This window comes from Lactuca saligna, chromosome 2, assembly GCF_052625555.1.
Source record: "Lactuca saligna cultivar CGN05327 chromosome 2, ASM5262555v1, whole genome shotgun sequence".
NCBI lineage: Eukaryota > Viridiplantae > Streptophyta > Magnoliopsida > Asterales > Asteraceae > Lactuca > Lactuca saligna.
The window spans coordinates 157,190,247-157,211,480 of record NC_136418.1 but is presented as its reverse complement, the minus strand read 5'-3'; the positions used below and the strand labels follow the sequence as shown (position 1 = coordinate 157,211,480).

The 21,234-nt window shown below is 32.6% G+C and overlaps 3 protein-coding genes across 3 annotated transcripts; 1 reads left to right on the top strand and 2 right to left on the bottom strand.

Moving 5' to 3' along the window:
* Positions 1–4,245: 4,245 nt before the first annotated feature.
* On the bottom strand, positions 4,246–7,671 carry LOC145032335 (uncharacterized). Its single transcript, XM_078981108.1, has 14 exons — positions 7,533–7,671; positions 7,294–7,408; positions 6,893–6,987; positions 6,564–6,782; positions 6,371–6,442; positions 6,155–6,267; positions 5,865–6,068; positions 5,644–5,731; positions 5,487–5,558; positions 5,301–5,401; positions 5,052–5,169; positions 4,920–4,979; positions 4,729–4,839; positions 4,246–4,621 (listed from the first exon to the last, which is right to left on the bottom strand). Exons 2-14 carry the CDS (start codon positions 7,397–7,399, stop codon positions 4,511–4,513), a joined length of 1,470 nt encoding a protein of 489 aa, XP_078837234.1. The 5' UTR covers positions 7,400–7,408; positions 7,533–7,671; the 3' UTR covers positions 4,246–4,510.
* A 4,835-nt stretch (positions 7,672–12,506) lies between these two features.
* MGP2 (MALE GAMETOPHYTE DEFECTIVE 2) lies at positions 12,507–15,581 on the top strand. The gene is made up of 11 exons (XM_078981107.1): positions 12,507–12,894; positions 12,982–13,058; positions 13,341–13,427; positions 13,522–13,599; positions 13,681–13,772; positions 13,940–14,141; positions 14,220–14,310; positions 14,414–14,472; positions 14,560–14,708; positions 14,787–14,868; positions 14,950–15,581. The coding sequence occupies exons 1-11, from the start codon at positions 12,783–12,785 to the stop codon at positions 15,340–15,342; spliced, it is 1,422 nt and encodes a 473-aa protein (XP_078837233.1). The 5' UTR covers positions 12,507–12,782; the 3' UTR covers positions 15,343–15,581.
* A 1,109-nt stretch (positions 15,582–16,690) lies between these two features.
* Positions 16,691–17,493, bottom strand: LOC145032332 (coiled-coil protein). Its single transcript, XM_078981106.1, has one exon. It carries the CDS (start codon positions 17,400–17,402, stop codon positions 16,851–16,853), a length of 552 nt encoding a protein of 183 aa, XP_078837232.1. The 5' UTR covers positions 17,403–17,493; the 3' UTR covers positions 16,691–16,850.
* Positions 17,494–21,234: the final 3,741 nt, after the last annotated feature.

Here is a 21,234-nt window from a genome sequence, read left to right as displayed (position 1 = left end):
GTGGTTGTCGAGGCCAACACAAATAATAACCCTAAATATTACACACTAAAATAGTGTATAGTGGTAAAGGGATCGAATCCACGGAGATTGGTTCAATTTATAACTCTATGAAAAAAATCTCTTTGTAAAAATACTTGTAAAATGACAATAAATATAAAATGGGGGGTTTTGGTGTTTTGAAACACTTGAAACAAACTAGAATTAACTATGATTTAAATAGACAAATGCAACAAAAATAAGAGTTTGATGTAAAATCAATAAGGGAGAGAAGGTTGACTTAAAGTTTCCTCACTTTGACTTTTGATGAACATATCATTAGATTCCAATGGTGCAATACTTTGATTTAAATCCTTAATTTGACTATAGTAATCCAAGGAGCTTGAGATTACCTAGAAATTTCTTAATTGTTGAAATGGTTAGAGAAGCTCATAACAATTTCCTTAGTCAAAGTCACTAATTCCAAATAGCATGTAATTAGTGAAAGTCAACTAGCATTAAGAACCAAAAAGTCACCAAATCCAAGAGGGGTCAAATGCTTTCACCACCATGTTGGAGGAAATGTTTTTATGATTGTGTGAAGCAAAAACAACACAAAAATCCTTTGTTGCTTGCTAATTTGAAGATCATTTACTTAATCAAGAAATTAGCCAACTAATCACCACAAACACATTTAAACTCATGAACTAAAACATACAAGTAATGATAACATGTTAAAACACAAAACATTCCCATAAAGATTCAAGAACATGTTCATGGATTCTTCAACATTCAACAAAAGTTCAAAGGATTAACCAAAAGTCAACCAAGATTAGCTTAGCCAAGCATGGCTAAACCCAAAGAAACAAAGTTAGAGAAAATTGTACCAAACATTAAGCAAGAATCAAGAGGTAAAAATATGATGTTCTTCAAGGGTTCTCGGCCTTCAAAAGTCTTCAAAACTCCAGAGATAATCTCCAAAAATCGGATGTCCAAGAGTATGCAAAAGATGGACACCAACCTTCCTCAAATAGCTCAAAAGAAGAATTTCCGAAACTGCCCCTGCAGGAGGTTGCGCGACCCGCGTGCTGCTGCGCGGGTGGGTTGCGCGGGTGGTGCCTGACATGGGCTTCTTTGAGATTTTGGGCCTCCGCAGCGTATCCCACTAGCCCAGATCGAATCCAATCACCTCCTAGCCCATTTTCTTCATTTTAAGCCCAATTTGACCTCTCCAAATCCTCCAAAGCTCATGAACTCGCCCGATTAATAATCTACGTACGCTTGAATATTCCCCCGCATCTTGCAAATTTAAAGTTTATTTCTCTCCAAGCCTTCAAATAATCATCAAGATCACTCCATGCATCATCTCCACTACCCATCAAGCCCAAAATCCTCGACGTCCTCTTATTCCAATTGCTTTCCATACGTCCCGAACATTCCCTCTCCACTAGTCTCCATGAAATATGCAATAAAGCTCACAAAACTGGAAAGTACCTGAAATTGGCCATAAAATAACAAAAAGGAAAATATGCATGGAAATTATCTAAATTATGAATGAAATATGTTAAAATAAACTATAAAAAGAAGTAAATAAAATGAACTATCAATACCCATGAGTACGCCCATCGTACTTAAGGGGCTTATTATGTAATCATTTTAAAATTTTCAAGGGCTTCAACGTAATACCTGATTTGGAGTGTTACAATAAATGAACATTGGCAGTTATGGACTTAGTGCCTAATAGATAACATTGGTAGTTGTGCTTAATGGGTAACACTGATAGCTATGGAATTAGTGTTTGTTAGATAAACCCTAGCAGCGATGGACTTCGTGCCTGTTCCTTATGAATGAATAAATGAAGAATAAATGATTCTTAGGGAAGATCCTTAAGAATAAAGAAGATGATGGGGAAGGGAAATTGGGTAAATTGTTTGACGATTAAACATAATAATTATATTATTGTGGGTTGAAAATATCATGTACTCACCAGGTTTCACAACCTGACCCACACACTTTATTGTATCGCATGTGGCTATATGAAAGATACATTTTGCTGAGATATTCAATGAGTATTAAGCCACTAGTTTAATTACTATAAGGCTTGTAATATTTTGTTATGCTTATGTTTCTGTATTGACGATGACATCCCAATGTTTTAATATAAATAAAAATCCATTTCTTTGGAAATGGTTTGATAACATCTTTATCATATTTTCTGGGAACAAATTCTACAATATTGTTCTTCAAAAAAGATACTCTCATTTTTAAATAAGCATAAACAAATCGGTCTTTTCTGGATGTAAAAATGGGGATGTCACACTTTGTGCTATGTGAAACTCATATTGATATTATTTAACTATTAAGCGAATACATTAGGTTGCATGCCACAAAGATTAAATAGTTTTAGAATGCTTTATTTGGCCCTATTGCACAAATCTTGTTTGAGTCCAACCGTTGTAGTGCAGGATCTTTCATTCGAAATATTGTTTGATTTTTATTGCATGTCATTGTATTCGTAAGATAGTTAGTTGACATCGATAGAATTTTCTTACGCAGTTGATTACAGGGTTGGGGTGGGGATTCCTAGTGACTTAGGAAAAGTCCTAGAATGTGCTAGTATGGGAACTTGTGTAAGAGAAATCCTAGAAGGAGAATCTAGGAAGATTAGCAGTGTGTACTCATTTAAGTGCAGATATACGTGATTAATTCGGTTGGTTGTGGTCATGAGTAGTGACTTGAGAACCTTAAGACGATTCTTGGGACAAGTACGGATAGGTGTGGAAAGTAATATGAGCCCAATACTAACGGAGGCATAGGATTCGTACGAGGATCAGGAAGAGATGAAAAGGTTACTAAGGAACTGGTTGAGGGTAGATAGCATGGTTTGACACCATGATTCTTTGCAGTGTGTTTTCTTCTTTATCTGTCTTTCAGTTATGGTTGTTCCTAATGAAGACAAGTCTGGTAATTGTTCGAGCCTTAGTGGCTATGGAAGATTGGGTCTGAATGGTGCAGATTTGTGTGAGTCAGCCGATCCTAAGGTCTCGAGGAGCATGTTCAAAGTAGTACCAGTTGAGTCGTAAGACTTGGGAGGAAGGCATTATGATGATCGGTTCGAGGATCGCAGTCTTTGATCGGGTGGTCGACCAATGGCTTGGGATGTTCTTTGCTATGATAGGTTTATATTATTCCAGCATCCTGTGTTCGGGTGAGGAAATATCTTATGCATATCAATTGACAAGAGAATGGGATGGTGTTTACCGCATCATCCCTGCCACAAGGGGTAAAGTCCACTTAGCTATAAATTGTTTATATCTTTCAGTATAAGGATGTTCGAGGCTGATTGTTATTCAGTATGATTGCCGGATTAGGCATCATATCCCATGTCAAAATCTTCGACCCAGTTTTGAGAAGATTTGGTGTCTATGATGTTGATCAAGAATTGGATTCTAAAGGTTTGGATTGGAAGTTCGAGGGATGAAGAGGGAGCTAGTATGCGGTTAGGCACGGTCGACCGATATTCTATTGTTATGTTGGATTTGTCAGAGTTATGGATAAAGCAACTGTAAAGGGTTCTTGGGTTCTTGAAGTTTCAGGAGAATAGGAGGCGGTTTGTCATTTCGTCGAATGCAAGTTTTGATTACACGAGATTCGGTTTTTAAAGGTGTCTCATCAATCAAATGGCATCCCGATCGACTTCGCTAAGAATGGGGCGACGATGTTGTGGGAGGTTCTGAGGTCTCCATCTGAGATTTGGAGTTTCCTCGAGTTTGATTGATTATTATCCGAAGGTTTATCGTATTTCATGTTATGCATGCCAAGAGTCGAGGTTGGTATATATCTAGTTGAGCTGGTTTGAGACTTTGTTGTTTGCAGCGTCAACCGATGGTAGTTCGAACTCTAAATAGGGGAGAACTAGGCAATCTACTTGAGGGTTTATCAGTCTTAGGAGCTTTTCTAAAAGTTCCAAATATACCCTTAATTAATTATAAAATAATATATTATTCTAAATGTTTTTTTATGTCATTTTATATCCATAAGCTAGTTAATCAACTAGGTTTTACCAAACATTATTCTTTATCAACTAACTTGTAAAAAAACAAATAGCTGAAAAATCAACTAACCTGTAAAAAAAAAAGCTAGCTTTTCAACTAATATGTAAAACATAACTTGAATCACATCAAAGATTGCACCAAGGAAACTAAACAAGTACACGTTGCAACTCCATACGTTGCAATTTTATGCTAAATATCTGGAACAAATTACATGTATTCAAATCATTAGGAGGCCTTATTTCATTGTGTAATGTACATATGAATCCATGCACATCAAATACGTTTAAAACACAAAAATCATCACAACCTGAAAATTAATCATGTAATCCAACTGTCTAAGCAATGCAACAAATTTTACATGCAATCGGTAAAAATCAAAAGACTTTTAACAAAAACAAATTGCACACCACACTCATAGACAAACACACACACACACACACACACACACTAGCAGAATTTACTTTTTTAGCCCTGAAACATCATGAAGCACCATTCTCCTGTCTGGCCTTGAGTACAAGCTCTTCTGTGGTTGTACCAATGATCTCATTTGCACGTTTTAACCCAACACAGTAATACCTTCCAATTGAATCCTACATGTTTTTACCCGAATTAGCAATGCAGTTATAAATTAATTTACCCAAGATAAAAATAGTAACATTCATTATAAAGTTATTACTGATAATACTTATGTTTTTACCCTAGCAACAATGCCCATTCTTTCCAACTTGTGGACTGCATCATCCACATCAAAGTTGCAGGTTGCATCAAACTCCTCTTTAATTAGTTCCTCACATTGTAAATCAAGATCCTACATTATATAATAATAAATATCATCACAAACTCACAACTCCATATCTTTGAAAAAGTTTCATAATCACTATATAATACCTCTAATGTTGCTTTTCCTTGTTCCATCAATATAAAGAAAGAAATTATCACCTCCTTTACCTACAAATCATCATCATCATGGCATTAAGCTGTATTTTCTTTTTTGACTTAATAAAGAAAGTGAGTACTTACTTCTTGTTGAATCACATCATCACACAAATGAAGAAGAGTGCCTTTTCCACTATCCAGTTGTTTGTCATACATGGATTGTGTAATTAGGCTCTGATATGCAACCATGTTTGCTTGAAACCTACACACCATCATATCCATATCAACATCATTACTAAAGTCTTATTCATCACTACATCTATATGTATATATAAAAATTTGTAATTTTAGGCTGCTAATTAGAATAAACATAAGAAGAAAAAGAGAACTCACGTGAAGTATATTTTAGCACAGTAACCAATAACTGCAGAGAGAATGGCAAACATGACCCAAAAGTCAGCTTGAGGAGTCTCGATTGAACCTACAACAGCTACCTGAAGAAAAAATATATATATACATATATTTTGGTTGCTGTGTTTTAAATAGAAATAGATAAATAATATTTATTATAAAACTAACCAGCCCAACAACAGCAGATATGAGAAATTTCACCCAGTCCATAGGGGTCAAACTAGGATTCTTCTTTTCCGGCTGTCAATAAATAAATAAAAGATTAAAAAATATCTAATTCGTATAATAAAATTACAATAAAAAAAAATATATAAAAGAAACCCACTAGGACTAATTCCATATCTGCCATTGGGATGTTTTTGAAATGCTTCACATGGATTCCTCTTTCCTTTTGTCCCTTGGTGCTTGCTCGTCTGCATATAGATCATTATATTATTGTGGTTTTAACATTATATTTATACATCATACATGTACAAACACAAAGAAAAAAAAAAAAAAAAAAAAAAGGATTTGAAAATAATATTTAATTAAGAAGAAGCAAAATACCTGTAAACGACAATTATTCTATCAAATGTAGGTTCTTGTATTGTGATCTTACTCATCAAACTCCGTAAACTGATATTTAAGTTCTCAATCCGGACCCTTTCAACATACATATCATCTGGAAATCGGTCATCTGTAATTTCATCATCTTTCTTTTGATCATTCATAACTCGTGCACTTGGTTTTTTAGAAAAAAGCTTTTCTATCCTGCAACCATAATCAGGAATTGGACATCAACAAACTCTCTATACAAAAATATATCTACAATAAGTAAAATTTATAAGCAGACTTACCTTGTTATTCTCATAATCCATCCCCATAAACGGGAGATAATCATGTCCACTTTCTCCATGATGAAGTAGTCAGTAGTCTTATCAAGTCCAATGCCTCTCCGGAATATCACATACTACAGAAAAATATTTGTATAAACAATAAGATCAAACATAGTTTTTGTATTCATGGTGATGTGCATAGTATGAAGCATTAAAAAGACTAGTGTATCCCTGAACCTTATCAGCAAAGTCGGGAAGGTTATCATGGTGATGTTCTGCAAAGTATCGCTTCAGAAGATCTTTATCAATCTACATTTAGAAGGGTAAAACAGGAAAAGGAGAAGATATGTTATCAGACATGGAGACAATGATAATGTCACTTAAGGGAGGTATGTTGTATGTATGAGTATGATGTATGACTGCATCAAACCTTTGATTCATCAACTGTGATAGGAAGGTTTAAAAGATACTGGCCAGATTGTGCAACATCAATCTCCTCATTAGTGCAGATCTTAAAATTACTCTTCTCCATCACCTTAAACATATATGACAGAAAATTCTGTTCAAGAACATCAATTTCTTGTGATGATAGGTTCTGCTGCTTCAACTTCCGTGCCCCTTGGACAGGATCAAAGAGAGAATATAATTGCTGCAAGTATGTCAACCATGGAAACAAAAAGTGACGCTTTTATAAAAATCTAAAAGTTTGAAATTGGGAAAGGTATTATAGCGAAAATTGATAAAAGTAGATAACAGTACCATGAGATCTTCAAACTGAAGAAGATACCATGCTCGAATGGTGTACTCAACTCTCTTGCAGAGCTTCAAAAACTCTGCCCGATCTGAACTGTGCTCTGCAATACTGAACTTTGTTTGAAGCTTGAAAAGTAACATTATAGAAGTTTATGGAAGCAGATTAAAAAGTCAAGTGAGCCCTAATACACCGGTGGTCTCCCGAAAGGATCTCCTAGGTTAGCCACTACAAGAACACCGGACCTATATACGTTTAGAACTAATGCTCCGGTATCCAGCCAAAATTGAACACCCTAGAAACTAAAATACCGATTTGAAAAGAAAATTGAATTGTAGAACATCGTAGCATAACCACCAACAATTATTAAAAGAACAGACTGCAGAGAAATGGTGTTGTTACCACTTACCAATAAGATTAGCCAAAGTCATGATGAGTCTGGGCTTCAAAATTGGGATAACCGCTTCACGCTCCAATCGAATCACTTCCTTCTTACTGTTACTATCGCTACCCATTTCCGTTTTCTGCAATGATAGAACTAGGTCGGTTGAAACACAAAATAGAATATCAAGTTGTTATTGTTCCTCGATCATGAAGCTCCGATTGTGAGATCAGAAATTGAGGATGAAGGAAACAAAGCGTGCTTACAGTTTGATTCCAAAGGGGAGGATGAAAGAAAGAAATAAGTCAGACGGTGTCAAACTAACGGGCCAGAAAATAAACGGCCTTTTATCTCTTCACAGGTTTTCTACTGCTATTCGGTTATTACTTAATGTAGTCTTCAAGAAGAATAAATGTAGTTTCTTACAAGATACAAAAATAAATGATCATTTGAATTGATAGGGATGATGAGATTTAATGGACAAAAATGGTCCCAAAGTATATAAACTATCAACAAAAATAGAAAACTAGAGTTTCGATTGGAAGTTAGTAGTCAAACACCAAATAAAATCAACTACTTTAAAGTCTAGACCCAATGATTTAACATGTGTCTAGTACGTTATTGGTATAATGGTGCAGGTCCATATGAGGATGAAGATTTGATTTTATGGAATAAACTAGGAGAAAAATCTATGATTGCTATTTTGTCAACAATTTTTTTTTTAAGTCTCTTAACAATGTCTTTATAAACATTTAGAATGATCATGTCTTTCTCTCTTTTTATCTAAAAAAGCTTCCATATATAATTAACGACGTAAATAAAAATACACGTTGTTGAGAACGAAATATTTTAAAAAATTAATCTTTTAAGTTATAAAAAAATAATGATTTTTAATATTTTAAATAACAGCTGATGTTGTTTGATAAAATTGAAATGCATAATAGTTTTTTTCCCTTTTTAAAATCTATAATATACTATCATTTTGTTTTTAAAACTTAAATAAGTAAAAAAGTTTTTAATTTGTTTAACTTTAACGTAAACTACGCGATGCAAGATAATTTTCAAATTAAGTTTAGTCGTTCGATGTATCAAGCTTGATGTCCAATATTATATAACATATATCATTTTGAAATCGATACCATCAGCTACTCTCGTCAATTGTATATTTGAAGGTTTTAGATTTTTAATGTCAGTGACTTTATTCACCATGTATATTTATTTATGGGTAAAAAGTTGAATGTGTTCTTTAGCTAATACTACAATTTAAATATGAATATTAAAAATAATCATTTATAATAAAAATACATAATTGTAGTCATCCATATGTGTAAACCCAGTTAGAAAGCGTTAATTTTTTTAGTTTTAATTGATTTTATATTATCCTATAATTTAAAATATTATATAATTTTAGTTTAAGTAAATAATATTATTTATTGTTTACGTTAATTGAGTTTTAAAAGGTATTATTATAAATTATTTAAAAATGATTAGGACTATATAAAATCAACATTATAGTTAATTGTTTTTAAATGGCAAATATGATCTACACTTAAACTACTTTGTAAATCCATATATGTCCACATCAAAACTTAAACTCTCAATCTTAATGAGAGAATGCAACATTAATACCATTATACTAGAAGCTCTTTGATAGTTAATTTTTATTGATAGCTGAAAATTTTAATAAGGTGTATTTCTGGCTGAATAGGCTGGAAAGATAATTATACCCTAAACTCTATTTTTTTCTTTCTTGCATTATTAATTTATTTTAAATAGTTTTTAATTTCTTTTTTATTTAATTATCATATATTATTAAATATTATTTTTAATATATATATATATATATATATATATATATATTAATTAATATTATTTTATTAGATTATTAATTTCTTTTAAATAATTATTTTTTATTTCTTTTTAATTGATTAATTATTTTTATTGGATTATTATATATTAAAAAATATTATTTATAAATATATAATATTTATACATTAATAAATATTACTTTATTGGATTATTAATTTCTTTTAGTTATTTTTTTAATTCATTTTTATCGGAATAGATCTTTTTTTTTTACAATACTGTCATCATCCTAATATATTTTGAAAAAATTCATCCATTCCACCACTATTAGACATAGACCGAATCAAAAATCACATGTTGAGTTATAAAAAAAATTACTAGAAAGAATAATGACGTAATATTAAATTGAAAAAAAAAAACTAAAAACAACTTAATCGGCATTTTATTTGGACTTTAAATGATTATTATGTAATTTTGATTTTGTATGACAATTTGTATATTTTTATAATTATTCAGCAACTTCATCTATCACAGTATAGAACAACAGGGTAATATTGTCATTTTTTTATCATTCAGCACAATCAATCAGATGTACAATCAAACAATATGATTTTTTTCCTAATCATAAAACTTTACCATGCAACACTTTTCCACACAACACTTTTCCAGACAGAAACTATCAAACGCAGCCTAAATTTAAACTCCACATTAAAGACTTAATTAGTGTAGGTGAACCTAGAAAATTCATGTTGACTTGACAACTTGAGTTGCCTCAAAGAACTATCTAACAAATACAATTTAACATGTTCTAAAGCCAATAAATATATAGCTTGTTGAATTTCTAATAGTAATACAAAGATAGATACAAGACTTCCCATAGTTATTTATTTGTGTTTGGAATTAAAAGTGTTTATGAGTTTTTAGTTTAGAGTTCAAAGAGTTTGTTTAATCTAAAATCAGGCCTGATTCTGAGATATTGAAGGCCTTGTGTAAAAATTAAATTAAGGCCCATACTTTTTTTGTAAAATATTATTAAGGAAATTTTTATTATATGATTTTATCAAACAAAATTTTATTGTTTATAATATAAAAGAGATTTGTAATATGTAATTCTATTTTAATTAACTTATTATTATTATTATTATTATTATTATTTTCTTCTAACTTTTTTTTAGTAATATAATATTAAAAAAAATTCAATCGGAGACCCCTTGCAATTGGAGGCCTAGTGCGATTGCACACTCGCACCACCCCTAGGGCCACCATGTCTAAGGTGTTTTCTCATATAGGTTCTCCATGTATTCAAAGTTATCTAAGTTTCGTCATTATTGTTTGTATAACGTATTATTGTTTGTATAACGTATGTTCATTACATTATATGGGGCCAAAAAAGAACATTCCTAAAGTATCATGTGGTCATTTCACATGGTGCCTTGAGAAATTTTGTTGTCCATGCGAAATATGTTTTGGCCATTTTTAGTTATTTTTTATTGGAAATTCATATACGTATAAACTACCATTAAAATACGGTATTTTAGCACAAAAAATATAGTTGTTTTCCAAGATAGTAATTTCTCATGGTGAAGAACATTTCTTAAGGCAATGAAGAGTTCGCAAAATAAAAACATAGTTTTTATCATTTTGCAGGCATTATGAAAAATACGATGTCATCCGGTTAAAACAATGACATTTTGACAATTCCAAACTAAGATGGAAAAATACACAAACCCAAAACTTTTAGGAGGTATTTGGGCCGGAAATGGTTATTGGAGCTGGTTAGAGATTTTTATTTTCTTAACAAATTATGGTTTATAAATTTTTTTTCTATTATGGTTATATTCAGCTGATTACCCCACCTGCCCACCATAAAACATGTTTTTTACAATACTAATAATAGGATATTAATACATAGAAGATTTTAAAATTATATTATAATATTATGAGTGTGCCCGATAATATAGGTTTTTGAGTGTTTCATCTTTTAGTTTTTTCTTTTAAAAAACTTGAATTGAAATAATTTATTTGGCAATATAATATTTTAGCATTTTATTTTATATGAAAGGAATAATCCAAAAACTACTTCAAATAATTTTGGAGAGTTTTTAATTCTTTCTAGTTTTTAACTTTAGTTTTTATGTAATTTACATTTTAAAAAAATTCCAATTAATTTGTCGAATATTTATACACGATTAAAAACTACGACTTTCAGCTAATTTTTTCAAACACGTCATACATTTGATATTAGCAGTATTCATTTTATTATATAGTTAGAATAAAGATTATGGTATTGATTTTTTTTATTTATGTTAATATCATAGTTAGTTTATCATGAGTTCATATAGTTTAAACTAGAGTTAGTATAATTACATGACATTTACCCGATATTAAATTTATTGATTTTGTTAGAAATTATAATTATTTAAAAATTCAAGTTATATTATTGGATGATATTAAGATTGAGTTGGGATAATGAAAATTCTAATAAGTAAAGTTTAACATGTTAAGATCATAAAATAGGATATTCGATACTCACAAATATGCCTGCAAACCTCGGTGATTATTTACTAATCAGATACATGATATATTAAGATTATGTTCAGCATAAATTTTTATATCTAATTATAAAAATGATATCATTGATACTCATCTCATAGTTATCATGGATTTTGTATTAATTTTTTACTATTTTTTTGGGAAAAAATAGAGAAATAATAACTTTTTGTCTTTTTATTAAAAAAAACAAATTTAGATAATTAGTTGTAATAAAAATGAAGCAAAATTAAAAAATTAGATTTGTACTAAAGTTAGAGGGTGTGGTGTGTAGTAAAAATAAGATGGAATCTATGTAACATATTTTACTACCATGAACACAATTTATCTATAATTTGTATCATGATATTTAGTTCTTGTTATCTCTCTCTACCGCGAACACAACTTATTTATAATTTGTATCATGGCATTTAGTTCTTGTTATCTCTCTCTCTCTCTCTTGAAAAATCAATAAGTTACTAAAATTTTTGAATATATAAAAAGACATTTTAAAACAATTTTTGTTAACTTTTTTAAAAAAAATATTTTAAAAAGTATGAATTTCTAACTTTTTGAAACAACTTATTACTTATTAGGATTACAAAATAGATAAAAAAAAAATAAAAAAAAATAAAAAATTAAACAAAACACTTTTTAACTAATTGGTTTGACTTTTACAACTATAAAAATTAATCCAAATATTTTTTAGAAATTCATTTTCCAACGTTCATAACTATTTTTAACTTTGAAATAAAATCTCAAACATCCTCTAATAAATCCAATATATTTCTAGAAATATACTAGTTATAAATAGAACCTAATTTTTTAATGAATTGGATATAAAAGAAAATTTAATTAGTCTTTTATATTTTTTACAATGAACCTTATTCGTCAAGGGTTTGGGAATTTTTGCTCCATAAAATTAGTTGATTCTATTTTGGTGTTAATCTAGAAAAGAAGATGAATTGATCGCTTCCAAAAATTTCTGCACTTTGAGATAGTAGAGCAAATAAGTGCGAACTTGGAGATAGCAGAGCAAAGAAGTGCGAGCGAATCACAAATCTGATGCAACTTCATTGATCTTACTCTGTTTGTATTACTACATTCCATCACAACCAAAACCCCCGATCTCCATCACCGACAGAGTGACCCAGATCGACGGAGCTAAGGAAGCCACCACCATGACGAGGCCACTGAAACCCTCATCAAGAAGACCTGCATTTGTTCATCTCATCTGCGCTGCAACCGTTTTCTCTCTCATTGTTTTCGCCATTCAATCCTTTTTCTTCACTGGTGACTTACTTTCCTTCGCTATAAGTTTTCTAGGACCCTAATCCAACCGACTAGCAATTTTGATTAATTTTACCCTCCTTCTGGCAGGTACTCGAACCAAAACTCTGAACACAGAAGACGTCCAGATCTTATCTGGTTTTCAGGCCGACGTTCAGCAATGTGTGGTTAGCTTCGTTCTCCCTTTCATCTCTCATACGAAACCATATTGATTGGCACAGTTGGTAGTTAATTAGTTATGATGCTCTACTTGTTTTGTGGTTTTCAAAGTTTGATTCCAAGTGAGATGTTTGCTGGTTTAGAAGAGATGTTTTTGTCACCTGCAATTTAGTATATCGCTGCAAGCTATTTCGTCCATATACAGTGTCATGGATTTACCATTGTTTATTTGTTGAGTTATATTATACTAATTCCTAGTGCCATCTCTTACCAGTTTGAATCACATGTAGGCAAACAGAGGATTTGGACTTACTGCACAAATCATTGACCACTGCAAGTTGGTACTTAAGTTTCCTGAAGGGACTAATAATACCTGGGTATGTCTCACTCTCTCCCTCTGTTATCTATCTTTATATCTTATATAATTATCAATCAATCAAGCTCTCTCACCAATCTGGTGTTGAATTGCAGTTGAACCCACAGTTTAAGACATATGAGCCATTAGAGTACAAATATGATGTTTGTGAGGCAATTCTCCTGTGGGAACAGGTTAGTGATTATCATTATATCTTCCAATGCATATTTAAATGAGTAAATTATGTAATCTTTTTTCTTTTTTCTGAATTGCAGTATCGTAACATGACCACAGTTTTGACAAGAGAATATTTAGATGCAAGGCCAGATGGATGGATGGACTATGCAGCCAAAAGAATAGCACAGTTGTATGTTTTTTTTTTTTTTTTTTTCTCTCTCTCTCTCTCTCTCTAATATTGATAAACCAAGACTTAAAAGATCTTTTTTCTTTTGTGTTATTACACAATACTGTCATTCTTGAATTGTTGTTTACACTTTGTTTAGTGATTCTTTATTTTCTCCAATTGTTTATTAGAGGTGCAAAAGATTGCAGCAATCGCACGCTTTGTGAGGAACTTCTTAACCCAATGTTGCCAGCCAAACCACCATTTCACCCTAGACAGTTTGAGAAATGTGCTGTTGTTGGAAACTCAGGTGATCTTTTGAAGACTGAATTTGGTGAAGAAATCGATAGTCATGATGCAGTTATAAGAGACAACGAGGCACCTGTCAATGAGGTAAATCAGTCACCTCAAATTCTAGCCATATTTAGTTGATGTAAGTTATTCCTCTTTTTAACCTTCTTTTTTAACCAGAAATATGCAAAACATGTTGGTCTAAAGAGGGATTTTCGACTAGGAGTTAGGGGCACTGCACGTAATATGGTCACCATCCTCAATGGATCAGGTCAATACATATTCTTTTCAAGATTTTAACATCTTAAAATCTATTTACATACCACTCAAAATTTTTCTATCTTTTTTTTTTTTTTTTTTTTTTTTTCCTGCAGATGATGAGGTGCTTGTCATCAAAAGTGTAACTCACAGAGATTTCAACAAAATGATTGATGTAAGTAGTATTTGGTTTTTTCATATAATATTTTACAATCCTAATTCCTAATAGTAACAGATTCTTTCCTCAATTTTTTTTTTTCAGATGATTCCAAATCCAGTTTATCTGTTTCAAGGTATTGTTTTACGAAGAGGTGCGAAAGGAACTGGGATGAAATCAGTTGAGCTGGCACTTTCTATGTGTGATATTGTTGACATATACGGTTTCACTGTCGATCCTGGCTATACAGAATGGTCAGTGTCAAATACCTATTTTACCCCCACCCCACTTGAGATTATATCTTCTTGTTCTCACTTTTGGTTGTTTAATAGGACCAGATACTTCTCTGAGCCAAGAAAAGGTCACAATCCATTACAAGGAAGGGCGTATTACCAACTTCTTGAATGTCTTGGTGTAAGCGATTAAAGACTTTCTTTTTTTTTATAAGTTTCAATTTTCAAACTCACATGACCAAACTACCCTTATATTTTATAGGTGATTAGGATACATTCTCCTATGAGGGCAAAAAGGGAACAAGACTGGTCGGATGTGCCAAGTCGTGAGAAGATAGGGAGAGCACATGCAGCTGCCACACGGTTAAAGAGGAGTGAAGAGAGTGAGTATGGTAAAGAGGGGCAGTTTGGGAACTGTAAAGTGTGGGGGAATGCGGGTGCGTATGGGAGTGGGCCCGTATCAGGGTCTAGAGATATGAGCAGCAAAAGGAGGAATTCGAATTATAGTAAATGGGAGGTGATGCCTTTTAAGAGTTTGAGACGAGAAGCACAGGAATATTACATGCAGATGGAAGGGGTTTCGTTGTATAAGATGGATGGTAACAAATTGGATGATTTAGTGTGTGTGAGGCATCCTTTAGAATCTGAATCTTAGGTGAAGGAAAACTTTGTGTTGTAACTTTTTAATTTATATTGGTTTGTGTTATACCACTTGTGTGCATTGCAAGGTCCAAGGGGAGTAGAGTAATATCTTAGATAATCAACAAGGATTCTGGTAATGCTGACGTGGAGGGCTGAATGCATGGTCGTCATTTTCAGGCACAATGTCTAAATATAAACAAAGATAAAATGGGAAGTGTAATTTGTTGTTTTATACCAAATTCTATTCATCCATGTTTTCGCATAGTTTGGTTTGGGTTGTTAGATATTTAAGTGGACGTCACTTGATCGAGCAATGTGGCTCAGTTTTGTTTCATGAAATTAAGGATCCACTTTCTTTGTTTGCTTTTGGTGTTGTAACAGCCCCAAATTTATAGAAAAGTATGCCTGGAAATACTTCCGTGTGATGTAGTTTGACACTTTAACTATGTAAGATGCCAATCTTCTTGCTTTGTTTTTACATTGAAATTCAACACAAACGTCACTAACATTGTTTAAATTATATGCTACTGTATCACTTTCGAATGATTAGGAACACTTATACCTTCATCATGTTGTATTTTCTGTTCTTTTGGTAAACAGAGATTAATGGCCATCGACCCTTGTTTGACTATTCCCAAGTGTATAGATAAGAAGGTATCTTTCTCATCTTACCTTGAGGAACAATGAAACAAAGCAAAAGTTTATCTTATGAGTTTCTTCTTGTATATGCGGGAACAAGCTAAGACAAGTTCTGTGACAGCTGGAAATCATAAAGTTGAGAAGGTAATCAACCTCTTTTAGTTATCTTAATGGTGCTCATCAATAATGATGTGACTGTCTTTGTAATCCAATGCAGGATATTGACATACACAAACACTTCTGGTGCCATACGTATAACTAGTGTATTAAGACCATAAGTCCAAAAATTTATCTCCTTCATGGGTCTGGAAAAAACCCATTAATGATATTCAAGTCAAAGAGTTGTCAAAGGTAAATACACTAAAAGATCAGCCTAATACAAGAATGGAGGACAACGGGTTTTTTTTTTTTTTGGTAGATATTAAACAAACAACCACATAAACCATCAGTTCCATTGTTAAACTCATGCTTGACCCAATAAGGGCGAAAGGATATAAGTATTGCAAAAGCAAAAAATGCCACCAAAATCTATGACTCCCTAATTAAACATTTTACCTGGTGTGTTTGTGAAAATATGCCTATTAACATCTTCTCTTGTAAAAATATACTCTCTACATATCTATGCAATGAACAGCTAATGCAAACCTAACCTGTCTCTAAAAGAATTATAAGATGGGGCTCAAATGAATCAAAGATTTGTAATCTAAATTCTGGAAAATTAGTCAACTGAAACTCAAATCATCCTTTAATCTTCTACTCAATAACTTATCATCGTAACAAAACTGAACCAAAAAAAACATCAGAAAGAGAGATCTTACACAGGACATGAAAGCACAACAAGCAACCATGTCTTTGAATTGAAAGCCAACAAACAAAATCCTATCATTTCTTAGGAGCAGTGTCAGGAACAACTTTGAGTAGCTTCCTCTTCTTAGACTTGGCAAGCTTCTTCAGCGTCTTCGGATTGGTGATCTTCTGAAGCTTCGTACCAGATTTTAGTATATTTTCTTCCTTCCTCTTTTCCCTCTCCTTCTTCTTCTCCCTCTTCTCCACCTTGTTTTTCCTTATCTCCTCCTTCAACTCTGTTATCCTCTCCTTATAAGCCTTCTTAATTTCCTTCTGCTGCGCCCTCTCCTCGAACGTCGATTTCTTCAGGCTCACCCTAACCGCCGATGATCTCTGTGTTTTCGGTTGCTTCCACTTCCTTCCGGATACTTTACCCGCTATCACCCCGTCGTATGTCGGCTTCCCGAAGATCGGCTTGTTAGGGTTTTCCGAAGAAGAAACGGCTTGTCGCTTTGAAGTTTGGATTTCTTCGGCGGCGTCGATATCCATGGAGGCATCCTTCTCCTGCTGCTGTTCAGATCTCTTCCTCTTGTAGGTTTTGCCGCCGAATCCTTCATCCAGGCATCTGAAATCAATGGTGCACGCCATTGATATTTGATGGGAAAAAAGAAGATTAGGTATATGCCTATTGACGCCCCTTTGCAAAACCCTAAAAATCTAAGAGAAAGAACATAGGGTTTTTATACGCATGCATCTTCCTTCCACTAGTCCACCCTGGTGACAAAAATGGCCCCTAGGAAAGATGGTTATAACTTAAAAATTAAAATAGAGATTACATTTTTCTATTTTTTCTAAGGAAATATGACTTGTTAAGGTAATTAACTTTTTGGATTGTGCACATATAGGTACGTCTAGGTAACGAACTTGATGAAAGTGTTCATGTTGTAGCTAGATGTATAAACAAAACCAAAAATAAGAGTAAATTACATGAATGGTCCCTATGGCTTGGGGGTATTTGTGCTTTTGGCCCCTAATTTATTTTTTTAACTTGGATGGTCCCTATTGTTTATTTGTGTTGCACGCTTAGTCCCTATCTTACCTAAACAGACTATTGTGCCCTTATTAATTTATTTTTCTAATTAATTTTCTTATTCATGTTTTTTGTTTTTATATGTTTAAAAAAATTAATAGACCCTACATATCTTTATCTCCTCACCTTAAACCTGAAACCACATTTGAGAAATTTAATTTGGGTTCCATCTGTCACCATCCCATCTCACATCCTCTTCAACCTCTATTTTCTTTCAATCTTTAGTGCATGAAAGTCTTCACCATCCTTTTTTTTTTGTCATTCAACTCTGGTGAACAAACTACATAACCTACCATTTTTTCACTTTATTGGGTTGTAGTGTTGGTTCGCTGGAGTTGAAGGACCGAAAAAGAATAGATGGTGAAGACTTTGATTTCATTAAAGATGGAAAAGAAATAGAAGTTGAGGATGATGAAAGATGGGATGGTAAGGAGATACATATATGTGGGGTTTATTAAATTTTTTTAAACATATAAAAAAACACATAAATAAGAAAATTAATTAGAAAAATTAAATTAATAAGGACACACTAGTCTTTTTAGGTAAGACATGGACCAAACGCAACAAAACTAAATAATAGGGACCATCCGACTTAAAAAAAATTAAGTTAGGGACCAAACATATAAATTCCCCCAAACCATAAGGACCATTCGTGTAATTTACTCTTACTTTTGGTTTTGTTCATATTTGGGTAACTATATTTCTTTTGTACACATCTAGGTAATGAACTTGTTGAAAGTGTTCACATGTAACCATTATGACCTACTGTAGCTGGATTTAACCTGCTACAGCAGGTCATAATGGTCATATGTGAACAGTTTTAAAAAGTTTGTTACCTAGATGTGTACAAAAAAAAGATAGTTACCTACATGTGAACAAACCGAAAAGTTAATTACCTTAATTAGTCGTATTCCCTTTTTTCTAGTTAACCTTTAAAGTTTAAACAATTAAAAAAGGGAATAAGAGTAATTAACTTTTTGGGTTTTTCACATATAGGTAACTATCTTTTTTTTTTTACACATCTAGGTAACAAACTTTTTAGAACTGTTCACATATGACCATTATGACCTGCTGTAGCAGGTTACATCCAGCTACAGCAGGTCATAATGGTTATATGTGAATAGTTTTATCAAGTTCGTTACCTAGATGTGTACAAAAAAAATAGTTACCTAAATATGAACAAAACCAAAAGTAAGAGTAAATTACATGAATGGTCCCTATGGTATAGGGGAATTTGTGCATTTGGTCCCTAACTTATTCTTTTTAACTCGGATGGTCTCTACTGTTTATTTTTGTTGCGCGCTTAGTCCCTGTCTTACGTAAAAAGACTATTATGCCCTTATTAATTAATTTTTTTTAATTAATTTTCTTATTTATGTTTTTTTATATGTTTAAAAAAATTAATAGACCCCACATATCTGTATCTCCTCACCGTAAATCTGAAACCACATTTGAGAAATTTAATTTGGGTCCTACCGGTCACCATCCCATCTCACATCCTCTTCAACCTCTATTTTCTTTCAATCTTTAGTGATATAGAAGTCTTAACCATCTTTTTTTTGGTCCTTCAACTCTGACGAACAAACACCATAACCCACGGTCTCTTCAATTTATTGGGTTGTGGTGTTGGTTCGCTGAAGTTGAAGGACCGAAAAAGAATATATGGTGAAGACTTCATTGTCATTAAATATGGAAAAGAAATAAAAGTTTAGGATGATGAAAGATAGGATGGTGAGGAGATACAGATATGTGAGGTCTATTAGATTTTTTTAAACATATAAAAAAACACATAAATAAGGAAATTAATTTTAAAAAAATTAAATTAATAAGGACACACTAGTCTTTTTAGGTAAGACATGGACCAAACGCAACAAAACAAAACATTAGGGACCATCCGAATTAGAAAAATAAGTTAGGGACCAAACACATAAATTCCTCCAAACCACAGGGACCATTCGTTTAATTTACTCTTACTTTTGGTTTTGTTCATATTTGGGTAACTATTTTTCTTTTGTACACATCTAGATAACGAACTTGTTGAAAGTGTTCACATGTAACCATTATGACCTACTGTAGCCGGAGGTAACCTGTTACAGCAGGTCATAATGGTCATATGTGAACAGTTTCAAAAAATTTGTTACCTAGATGTGTACAAAAAAAAAGATAGTTACCTAAATGTGAACAAACCGAAAAGCTAATTACCTTAATAAATCAAGAAAATTCAGCTAAAAATCTACTTTTGTATTTAACTGAATAAGTTTATGATTTATAGGTAAGTCGACGTAACGAGTCATAGTAAATACTAAGTAGATGTGACAAATAGACAAGAGGTTTAATAGTTAAAATATGATTTTTCGATTGATTAAGGTTCCGGGGAGTGGGAGGTGCTAAGCCTCGTAACCATGCGTTACGTTATTTATGGTTCTCACCATTGTTAATGAGAAGTCGACAAGCCTGTAACAAGAGGAGAGAAAAAAGTAAGGTAAATGAGTGGGAGGTGCTAAGCCTTGTAGCCACTTACCCTCCTTAAGCATGCGTTATACGTAAAAAAAAAAATTTTAATGTCCATTTTTTATAAAAATATAATTGTTTTAAAAAAAATAATATTTTTTACTTCTTATCAACCACTATAAATAAACATATAAACCTCCACATTTCAACACACAAATCTTAATACATCTCTCAAAACTATAGCATTTCATAAAAAATTTCATCATCATCTTCCTCATATGATGCTTTTGTAACTGTATTACAAACATTCGTCGGCGTACATAATATGCTAGAACAAACAAGTACCAGAAGAAAAAGGTATTTGGCTTGAAGGATCCTGTGGGATTTTAGTATTATATATATAACCAAGGATTACAATATGAGATCCACAATAAACGGATCTTAAACACATACAGGATATGAAGATAAGTATAGATTAAAACTAATCTAATCATTCTGTTTACATTCCCCCTCAATCTTGACCGCAACAAGGTTGAGATTGCACTTCATCCGTTCTAGCATAGCACGTGTAATTGGTTTAGTAAAACCATCTGCTAATTGATCTCCGGATGCAATAAAACGGACATCCAATGCTCCCATTGCTACCTTCTCCCGTACAAAATGAAAATCAACTTCAATATGTTTGGTTCGTGCATGAAAAACTGGATTTGCAGTCAGGTAGGTAGCTCCTAAGTTGTCACACCACAACACCGGTGGCCTTGGTTGACGGACATTAAGTTCTTTTAATATAGACTGAATCCATATCACTTCAGCTGTCCCATTTGCTACTACCTTATACTCAGCTTCGGTACTTGATCTTGACACAGTAGGTTGCTTACGCGAACTCCATGAAATCAGGTTTGGACCCATAAAGATTGCATAACCTCCGGTGGACCTGCG